General features: G+C 31.3%; 1 protein-coding gene across 1 annotated transcript; it reads right to left on the bottom strand.

Annotated features, from left to right (window-relative positions):
• Positions 1-7,219: 7,219 nt before the first annotated feature.
• HELRODRAFT_163756 (hypothetical protein) lies at positions 7,220-10,997 on the bottom strand (the record flags this gene model as incomplete). Its single annotated transcript, XM_009027538.1, has 3 exons — positions 7,220-7,368; positions 9,378-10,067; positions 10,196-10,997. The coding sequence occupies 3 exons, from the start codon at positions 10,995-10,997 to the stop codon at positions 7,220-7,222; spliced, it is 1,641 nt and encodes a 546-aa protein (XP_009025786.1).
• Positions 10,998-11,795: the final 798 nt, after the last annotated feature.

Below are 11,795 nucleotides of genomic sequence, written 5' to 3'. Positions count from 1 at the left end.
CATTTTTTGGTGTTCTGCTGATTGCTGGAGCTCTTCGCTGTAGTAAGGAAAATATTTCTGAAATGTGGACGACAGATGAAAATATTCGTCGTGCTGTTTTTACTGCTGCCATGGCACGAAACAGATTTGCACTCATCCTTCAATTTATCAGGTTTGACGACAATTAACACGTGCTCAAAGGAGAACAACTGATAAACTTGCAGCTATTCGTGAAGTTTGGGATTGGTTTGTAATAAATTGCCAAACGCTTTTTACGCCATTTGAAAACATCACAGTAGACGAGCAGCTTGTAGCATTTCGAGGCAAATGTCCGATGAGGCAGTACATGAAATCAAAACCAGCAAAATATGGAATAAAAATATGGGTGGCCGCAGATGTGAAGACTTCATATTTGTACAACTTACAAGTCTACACTGGAAAGCTTCCAGGAAATGCACCAGAGAAAAATTTAGGACACCGCGTAGTATGTGACTTGGTGGAACCACTGTTTGGATCTGGAAGAGGTGTCACTACAGACAATTTTTTTACATCCGTGAAGACTGCAGAATTTTTGCTGCAAAAAAGCATCACCATGACAGGAACATTGAGAACTAAAAAAACTGATATTCCTTCAGTTATAGAAAATGCAAGAGGACGAGACATACTTTCATCAAAATTTATATTTTCTAACGGGGTAGCAGTAGTCAGCTATGTCCCAAAGAAAAACAAAACAGTCCGTTTACTCTCAACTCAATTTCTAGATAATTCAGTATCCTCTGAAAGTCACAGGAAGCCCAACATGATACTGGAATACAATAATACCAAGGGTGGAGTGGACAATGCAGATAAATTGATTAGAGAATATTCTTGTGCTAGACGAACCTCAAGATGGCCTCTAAGACTTTGCCTGAATATGCTCGATATTGGTGCCCTGAATGCCTTCATAATTTGGATGTCGAAAAACAATGACTGGAATAGACATATGAAGAATATTAGATATCAATTTTTGTTAGAATTAGGCAAAGAACTGACCAAACCCAACATTCTACGAAGGGCAACCAATCTAAATGGTCTCCACCTTCCAGTTGTCAAAGCAATTGAAGCTGCAGGAGTAGTTGTAGCACGCAACACTACAACCCAAAATATACCATCAGCATCAAGGCAGCAGCAGATCAAAAGGGGAAGATGTTCTTACTGTCCCAGTAACAAAGACAAAAAAGTTAACACAGTCTGTGGAGAATGTAAACGTTTTGTCTGTGAAACACACAGGAAGACAATCACCACTGTGACATGCGCCAAGGATTGCAGGGATAGCAACCAATGATCGATATATATAAATTTATAAATATATTATATACATACATAACATTTACCTATTTTTATTATAATAAATTTTTCATTATATTATTTTAAACGGATGAAAATTTTGAATAATCGATGAAAAGAAGAAAAATCAATTATGCTCAGAATACTTGTTTTACTAAAAAATATCTTAAAACACCCAATAATCATCAAATAACTGAGAAATATCAAAAAATAATTGGGGTCCCTTGAGGACCCCAGCTTGGTAAACAATGTTGATGACATTGGCTTGGTATGCTAAGGGATATATATATATATATATATATATATATATATATATATATATATATATATGTTGGTAATAGACCATAATTTTTACAATATTCTATAAATTCTACCGAATGTTTGGCGTTAATATGTTTGTAGTTCGTTTTTTCGATTTTTCTCACTAAAGTTTTTTGGTGAACGTTTAGTTTATTAAAATTCAAAATAAACTTATTTTTCGAATTCATGCTGCAAATAAGGCCATATTTCGATTCCAAATGAATCATCATCAGTGCTCCTTGTTGTATATATAGGGAAATATTGACTTTGTCAAGATGAACTTTGACGTTGTAAAAATTAACTTTGGTGTTGTAAAATTGAACTTTGATGCGAATTAGGTGTCAGGTTTCTTCTTCGGTCTCCTTTCCGTCATCGATAGCATCTTATTCTTCTTTGTCACTATTTACGATGCTAGTTTTTATTACTTCTTTGTTTTCGTTGTTGGTTAAGGCCGGGTTGGAAGTGAGGTTGTCATTTTTTGTTGTATATTTATTTTTGGTTTATTGATGTCAATTAGGACTGCATCTGCAATTTTAAGATGCACGTCAACATGACTCATATATCGGGATTACTACTACCTCACTGACTAGAAGGCTTACGATGCATAAACAGAGTGGTGCTATCAAATCTCATTTGGACTCAACACACTCAATCACAATTAGCCGTGAAATCCTCGACAGCAACACCAAAGTAATATACCAGAACAGCAACTACACGCATATACAGAAGAATATGATGCTATCGATGAAGGAAAGGAGACCAAAGTTAATTTTTACAACGTCAAAGTTCATCTTGACAAAGTCAATATTTCCCTAGATATACATATTAACGCCAATCATTCGGTAGAATTTTTAGAATATTGTAAATATATATATATATATATATATATATATACATGTTTATTTATATACAAATATATTTATGTATAAATTTATATTTTATTTGAGGGGATGCATAAGTATTTACAAGTACACACACATGAAAATCCAACCACTAACTTGCACGTAATGATGGAATATTCATTTGTACAACTACCGCGGTGTGTTGTGCTGTGATTTTCAAAATATTTGCTGAGAGGCCAGATTGTTTCGAGCCAAACATTTCCGATTTGTAACCTGTGAAGTTAGTTCGCCGTATGTTTGGCCACATTTTTAAAAAAATTCTCGAATATTGAACCGCCTCAAAAAAATGAAATCTAACTATTGCCGTTCAGATTACTATGATAATTTCGTTGGTTGTTTTAGTTTTCGAGTTTTTCCTATGATTAATGGGAAGCGATTATAGGTATGTTTTTTCATTTAACGTGTATGTGTGTGTGTATGGTGTGTTTGTGTGTGTGTTGTATATGTATGATGCGTGTATGTGTGTGTCTATGTGAGATAAAAATAACAAGAAATATCTAGAATCTATGACACTAACTCCATTTGTTATTCATCCAACTGTAGAGAGGAGAGGAAACATTTGTTTGGTATTGCAAACATTTCCATCTGCGCAAATGTTTGTGACGCTTTGTCTCAGTATTTTTGAAGTGCCATTCTCCAGAAAAAATGACAAATTTATTTTTTCAAGCAAATTGTTGGTATTCAGGTTTATATTTTATCATCAGTTTCATGACATAAAAAGGCAGCTAAAATTTTTACAAACTGTTGTTGTGTTATTCGCAAAATTTCATCTCAAATAAATTCCATGATCAGTTTTGGATTAAAAAAAACTTTGCCGTATTTTTGTTATATTTTATAAATCTAATAAATTTAATTAACCGCCTTTGACACAACTGTACGATGTACATGTTAGAATTATAACAATAAATTGAATGGCTTCCATTAAAATTTGTGAAACGCACAGAATAAAAGATTACAAATATGTTATTTCCATCTGAATTTTTATACGCCGCATAAATAGAACCTCGTTTGAATGGAGGAGTTGGGTTCGGTGATTGATGAGACGAACTTCCTACCACTGGCTAGGACGTGTTGCATCATCTCCCTTCTAAAAATAAATTTTTTATTTTATTTCATTATCTGAGTTTTACAAAATTAATATATTAAAATCAAATGTTTATTATGAATCTTTATACATTTCATTTGTTTAATTCAGAAAATATTACTAAGTGTTTAATAAACATTTCAACGTAATATTTGTCAAAATAAAATGAACAAAAACATTTGAATTTCTATTCAGCTTCAACAAGAGAAACGTTAAGTATTAGATTATGTTACCATGATTTATTCTTAAACCATCGTTAGCCATTTATTTTCTTATTGAGATAAAAAAAAATTATGCTGCTGCTGTCTGCTCCATCATATCCTAACATAATCACTGTAGTCGTTCAGTTTCGTCTTACAATTTTTTTGAAAAACCGCTGATTTTATTTTCTTAACGACACGTTTTGAAATTTCTACAAAAACTTTTGTGGAAATTTAAGAAGGCTGGAACTCGAAAGTGGCGAGAATGAATTAGTTTTTTTGAAAACTCTGCAAAAAATCACGTGAAGTGTTGAAAAGTATAACAGGGCTACAATTTAACAGCAACATAAGCAGTACAATCTTCAAAAAAAACCGAAAAGTCATTACAACAAAACCTCACGACAGCACCACCATCAAGCTTGCCACAAATTACAAAAAAACGTATTTAACAAGAAAACAACTACATTAACGGACGAAACAACCAGAGGAACAAACACTGACAAAAGAACCAACACCTGAATGTTAATTTAGCCTGAGACCAGTTTCCAATAAGTTCATGGAGTTGGAAGGTATGAAGGGTGCTCTGAACAGTCATCCGCTCATGATTAAATACGCCAATGACGACACTCCAGTTGCATTTTGGAATAAATGTTGTTTATCGTCGTCGTTGTTGTTGTTATTGTTGTTGTTTTCACGTTGTTGTTTTCTTTCTATTGTATGTTGTTGTTGTTGTTAATTACTTACTAGAGTATGATTGTCTACGTGGCTGTTAATGTAGTAGGGATGGGTTGTTGCATTGATTTGTGTATATTATTTTTATAATAATAATGATTATTATTATTATTATTACAATATTACTATTATTATATTATTTTTACGAATCTCTCTTCAACAGTTCTCAGAGTCACCAACAGCAAACACACGTGCATTTAAATGCAAGTGAAACAACGCAAGGACAAATTTCATGTGATAGGTAGGCTGGATCTGGTCACTGCAATAGTATGAACAGGCACTTTACCGCTACACCATGCAGCCGCCCAATTAATATTTCAGTGCTGTTCATTAGGTGTGATTAATACATGCAGATATTATTCATGAAATTTTTGAATTATATTTTTGGTATTTTTGTCAATAGCAGAAATGCAATTTCTGGATCCTTGTTTTGTTGTTGTTGTTGTTGCCAACAATTTTCATGCGTTTCATCTTGTTTCAGTTGGTATCAATGTTGCTGCTTGACTCCTTTAAAATTGTTGCTGTCTTCATCGTCGTTGTTGTTGGCATTTTTGCAATTCTTCCAATGCAGATGTTCCTGCGTAAATTCGGCTTGTCAGGTCATGTCATTTAGTTAAAAGATTTCTGAAACAAACAAAATTATCAATGTATAGTGGCAGTTTAGGGAAGCCAGGAAAGGCCATGGTCCCCCATTATTACTGTAAACGTCAAGTTTAGCCAACATGTATCAACAAATTTTAAAACTAAATAATAAAATTTCCGTCGGTACAAATAGAAAACACTTTTTTAAATAAAGAGATTTCCAAAAATGTGCCAAAATGACATTTAAAAATTTGCTGGGTTAATACCAACCAAATGGTCGGTCCCCTTGTTGAAGTTTTTGGCCCATTGTCAAATTTGCAATCCAAATTTGGCCATCCCTCTGTTAAAGTTGTGTTTATCCGCCGGTGTCAGAGTATATTTATTTTTATTATTTTTAATACTTTGAACATAATTTATCGAAACATTGTAATACTTATCATCACTACCACTACTTATAGAAAATTTGATTAAGTGATATTAATGATATGAAGAAGTTTGAATACTATGATAGGTTAGTGTGGAAATAATTTTTTGCGGCTAATAATAGTAACAATAACAATATCAATAACTATACTCTTTTTAAAAGATATTAACTGTACAACCCTGACAACAGAGCCAGTAAGTAATTAGGTTCATAAATCCATGCGATACAACACATCATACCAGGAAAGCGATGAGAGGAATACGTACTGCACTGTATAGCGTGTAATTAATTTGATCTACAGCCATCTGCATTACCTGAAGATAAAGCAGTGTTTAGTACCGCGGCAATTTCGCCTGTTTATGCTTATTGAAAACATTATCTAGTGCTCTCTATATGGTTGTTGTAGAATAAATTGTTCGCCATGACTTAGATGATGACGTCGTTTTTGTTGTTGTTGTTATCCATTGCTGTTGCCCGTTATTAGTGTGGTTGTTAGTTTTGTTGTTGGTATTGGTGTTGTTGTCGTTGATGTTGGTTGTTAATGTTGTTGTTGGTTGTTGAGGCTGTTTTTTTTATTATCTTTTACATCACAGTTGTTGTCTCCATTGTTTTGTTTTGTCTACCAATGAAAGAGACATTTTAAGATTCTTGAACAGCCATGATGTTGGCTGGCGACTGTGCATGCCTAATAAGCAGGAGAATATTCCATCCAATTAGAAACTCTTTCCTCTCGGGGCTGCGTCGAACGTACGCTGCATTTCTTCCATAATATTTTTTGTGTTTGTGTTCTATGTCTCAGGACACGATTGATATGTTAATTGAGTCATTTGTTGTTGTACCTATATTATATGTATATCTCCGTTACCTAATATATATATATATACATATATATATATATATATATATATATATATATATATATATATCTGTGTGTATATGTATATACATATAGGTACTAATATATATATATATATATATATATATATATATATATATATATATATATATATATATATATATATATATATATATATATTGTTTACAATAAATAATCTTTTTATGTCTATTGGTTAAAAAGATTTAAAAAATTCTTATTTTTGAATATGTATATAAGAGTTTCGATTATAATTTATGATTCAAACAAACAAATGTGTTGCTTCTGAAAACAAAGATTTTATTTTGTTAAATGTTAAAAAAATCATTATTGGAGAAAAAAAATTCACCTGAAAACAAAGAAACGACATTTAAAGTTTATTATTTCACAAATTATAATCAGTTTGTCACAAAATATATTTAATTAAACTTTACTTTTAGGTTTTCTTTTAACCTATCAACAAAAACCCCAGACAAAAAATTCGCAGTGTATTATCAATCGCGCAATGCGCGACAAAATCAAAATTAAAGAAATATAGTTTCTTTACATCTACCCTCCCAAGAAAGAAAATTCACATGAGGGATTTTCTGCCAGAATCACGCTTTTATCTATTTTTCTTCATTTGTATCCTCCTCAACTTCATCTTTTGTTATCTGTACTGGAATTAATTTTGAAATATGAAATAAGCTGTGTCCTGTATCTATCTCATACATGGTATCTGATTTTTTTTTCTATTTTATATGGTCCTATTCGTAGTTCTTCTAGTTTTTTTCGATTTAATTTATTCCCATTTTCGACATAAACCATATCTCCAACTTAAAATTCTCTATTTTTTCTTTTTGCATCATAGCACATTTTGTTATAGTAGTGTGATTTCAGAGTATTATTAAGAGCTCTTTCTTTATCTCTGATCCAGTCACTGTGTATACAGTCTTCACTTAGCTCATTTGGTAAGATTGTAGCATCTGTCCCATAAAACAAATAGCATGGTGCGTAACCAGTTATTGAATGAATAGTTTGATTATATTTTTCTACACATTGATGTGCTATTGTAGTTCAAGCTTTTTTTTTCACTTTCATTTATTTTGCATCTTATCTTGTTCACTAGTGTTTGATTTAACCTTTCATTTATGCCATTTGAAAAAGGCGCATTCACAGCTGTAAATATCATCGTTATTTGGTTGTCACTTAGAAAGTGCTTGAATTCTTTGGAATTTATTCCAGGGTATTGATCGCTGAGGAGTGTTTTAATCTTTTGTAATTCTGTGACCTTATTTATTAGTTTTATAAAATCATGTGCATTCTGGGTTTTTGATGTTATAATAAATGCGTACCTAGTGAAGTGATCTACTAGAAGGTGTAGGTATTTCTTGGTTGATCTTGAACTACCGAAACCGCCAATTGTGTCTATTGATATTATTTCAAGAGGTCTTGTGGCCGGCCCTAGATGTGACATTAATCCGTATTTGTCTTGTCCTCTTGTTTTGTTCTTTATGCAAATTTCACAGCTCTTACAAACATCTTTTATATTTTTTGTTAAATTCTTTGATACATATATTGAACTAACAGTCTTTAGCATTTGTCGAACTCCAATGTGACATAAATCCTCGTGTATTCGTTTTATAAGCTTAATACTGAATTTTTCTGTTAATATTATTTTATCTTTGTTTCTTATTTTTTTGTAGTATACATTATGTTTTTCAATTATTTTGTTTTTGTTTTTTTGTATTTTTTCATTTTTATTCTGATCTATCATAATATCCTCCAACTTAATTAAATTCACTACTTTTAATTGATCTTCTATATTTTCTTCTGGTTCCAACACGGGGTTTCGGCTTAAACAATCTGCTTCTAAATTTTTTCTTCCTGGGGAATATTTGATTTTGAAGTCATACTGTGAAAGGTAATAAGTGAGGTCACCCAGCTTTTCATCTGTTCTTGCTCTCAAATTCATGTTCTCCAAAGGTTTGTGATCTGAGTAAACTGTAAATGATTTTCCTATTAACCAGTACTGCCAATGTCTCAGTGCTTCCCTGATGGCCAAACATTCTATTTCTTTTTTTGTGCTTCATTAAGCTTTTTTGAAAAATAGGCTACTGGTTTTTTTTTACCATCTGTTCGTACCTGTTTCAAAATTGCACCAACGCCCTCCAATGACGCATCGGTATAGATGTTAATTGGTAGATTCTGATCATATATATTTCTAGTATCGTCTGTGAACATAAGAGACTCTTTACTTTGTCAAATGCTTGTTGACATTCTTCAGACCAAACAAATTTCTGATTTTTCCGAAGTAAGTTATGTAGAGAATCTAGTATAATTGCACTTCTTGGTATGTATTCGTGATAAAAATTTATTTTTCCTAAAAATTGTCTAACGTTCCTTTGGGTTTTAGGTATTGGGAAATTCTTTATTGAAATTAGGTTGTCCTTTATTGGTTGTATCGAATTTTTTTGAATAATATGTCCTAAGTATTTGATAGAATTTGATGCAAATGTACATTATTTAAATTTTAAGCGAAATCCTTCTGTTTGAATTGCTTCTAGCAACTGTTTCAAGTGTTTTATGTGTTCTTCGAAAGATTTTGAAAATACCAAGATGTCATCAATGTAATTAACAGTAAATTCAGTAAGTTTATATTTTCTAAGTATATTACTCAATATTCTTTGGAATATTGCTGGTGCTGTCTTCAGACCGAACGGTAGACAAATCCATTGGAAGTGTCCTTCTTGTGTTACAAATCCTGTCTTCTTTCTGTCTTCTACTCTAAGTGGTATAGACCAAAAAGCGGAGTTTATGTCTAGAGTTGTGAAATAGTTGCAATTCCTTGTCTTTATTATTAGGTCATCAATTAACGGGAATGGCTGAGCCTGTGGTACTACAATTTTATTTAAATCTCTAAAGTCTATACATAGTCTTGACTTTTTATTTTCTTCTTTCTTAAATGCTAAAGTTATTGGTGCTGCAAATGGACTATAGAACTCCTCTATTAGCTTATTATCTAATAATTTTGATATTTGTTCTGCTATTTCTTTTTTGTCTTTTATAGTGCTTCTATATGGCCTCTTGCTGCAGTATTTATCTAATAACAAATCTATTCTTGCTTCATATCCTTTAACTGTTCCTACGTCATACTTGTCCTTGGCAAAAACTGATTTATGTCGTTGTATTAGCTTATTAATCTCTTTCCTTTTTGTTTCATCTAAATGGTTTACTTTTATTTCAAATTCTTTTTCTTTAATATGTTCGTTAAAATTTATTTTATATTCCTTTTCATATTTGTTAACCTCGTTTTCTCTCTTGATTATTCTTTCTTCTTTTTTAATATTTTCTTGTTGAAAATATAGTTTTTGAGTAATTTTTAACTTTTCATTTTGTACTAACTTGTATGTTTTTATCATGTCTAATCCTATTAAAAAATCATATCTGAAATGCGCATCATCAATAATGTAAACATCTACTTTTTCTTCTATTTCGAAAATTTTAATTTTTAGCTTCGTCAAACCACAAGTTTTTTTAACACCATTAATTGTAACTAAATTTTGTTCATTTACATTATTATTCTCGTTTTTTAATTTTAGTAATTTTGAATTAATTAGAGAAACATTCGAACCTGAATCATACACTCCATATATCTCTAATTTAGAATTTATTATGAGTTTGACTTTAATTAATGGTGTTACTATTAGTTTTTTTGTTTTGTTTCATTTAACTCTGCTTCAATCACTGAATTGTTGACATATTTTATATATCTTCTATCAAATTTATTATTATCTTTCATTTTAAACCAACATGCAGCTTCTGGATGGTAGCGTATACCTTTATTTAACCGTTCACATATTTTGCATGCAGTACGTTCCTCAATTTTGTTATATATCTTCTGATTTTCGTATCTCGTGTAGGCTCCATTCTTATTTTTATTCATCAAATGTTCATACTTTCTTACTTCATTGAATAAGTCTACTGTATCTTCCATTGATTGTCTATTTATCTTTTCTAGAACAAAGCCTGGCAATCCAGCTGCAATTAGATCCACTAGAGTACCTGTATCTATTGATGTTCTCATGTCCAGTAAAAGTTTTTCTTTTTTTATAGCATAATCCACCAATGAACCATCTTTGTACTTAAATAACAACGCATAAGTCACTTGGTTCCAGCCTTGATTTGCAAATGATTTACAGAATTTATTTTTCCATATAGACCACTCTGAGTTTAGTGTTAATTTTATAATCATAGAACTATACCAATCAGCGCAACTTTTGTCCATGAATAGTCTGAGTATCTCAATTTTTTTCTCATCTTCCGTAATATCGAAACGTAAACATTCTTTTTCAAAAACATCAATCCACTGGCTTGGGTTAGTATTTTTACTTGTAAATCTTTCAATTATAAACTTTTCTGCAATATATTTCAGGTTCTGTTTTTTTAAATCTTGTGAGCTTTCAATAAATTTTGTAAATAATTTTTCCAATGAATCTGTATTTTTTCTTAAATTACCAGATGCTTGCTTTTGTTCAATTTCTTCGAGATATTGATCTCCAAATTGTAGATTACCATCTTCATCTATGTACACGTTACTTAGTTCATTTGTCATTGTAATCCAAATTTTTCTCGTCTAATGTCTTTTTTTTAAACTATTTTTTATTTTATTGTACGCAGCTGTCTTTATCAACTCTTTATGAAGACTAACAGACTGTAATTCTTCTGGAATAGCAAACACTTTTTCATCTCTTGTCGTTATGGAGGTTACTCAATATACATTTGACTTTCCATCACTCGCTGGCAACACTGCAAATTCAAATCGTTGCTGGTCCATTTTATAATTCATTTAGGTTTCTCAATAAACGGAAATGTCGTTTTATAAGAGTTTCGATTATAATTTATGATTCAAACAAACAAATGTGTTGCTTCTGAAAACAAAGATTTTATTTTGTTAAATGTTAAAAAAAATCATTGTTGGAGAAAAAAAACTCACCTGAAAACAAAGAAACGACATTTAAAGTTTATTATTTCACAAATTATAATCAGTTTGTCACAAAATATATTTAATTAAACTTTACTTTTAGGTTTTCTTTTAACCTATCAACAAAAACCCCAGACAAAAAATTCGCAGTGTATTATCAATCGCGCAATGCGCGACAAAATCAAAATTAAAGAAATATAGTTTCTTTACATGTATGATAGAATTAATTCATTAAAAATATTTATTATTATTTATTGAAGCACCAATACATGATTGGACTGTTATGGCTGTTCATCTTTCTTCTTTCTTAATACCAACATTCATCGAAATTCATTTTTCAAACTGGACAATAAACTACGTAGCACCGGCCACATCATTGCATCGTGTCCTGTCCATCCACCGATGCTTCCAGCCAGCCAGCCATCCAGC

The sequence above is a fragment of the Helobdella robusta genome (assembly GCF_000326865.2).
Source record: "Helobdella robusta unplaced genomic scaffold HELROscaffold_5, whole genome shotgun sequence".
Lineage (NCBI taxonomy): Eukaryota > Metazoa > Annelida > Clitellata > Rhynchobdellida > Glossiphoniidae > Helobdella > Helobdella robusta.
Note: the sequence above shows the minus strand (reverse complement) of the source record. Positions and strands in the feature narration are given on the sequence as shown.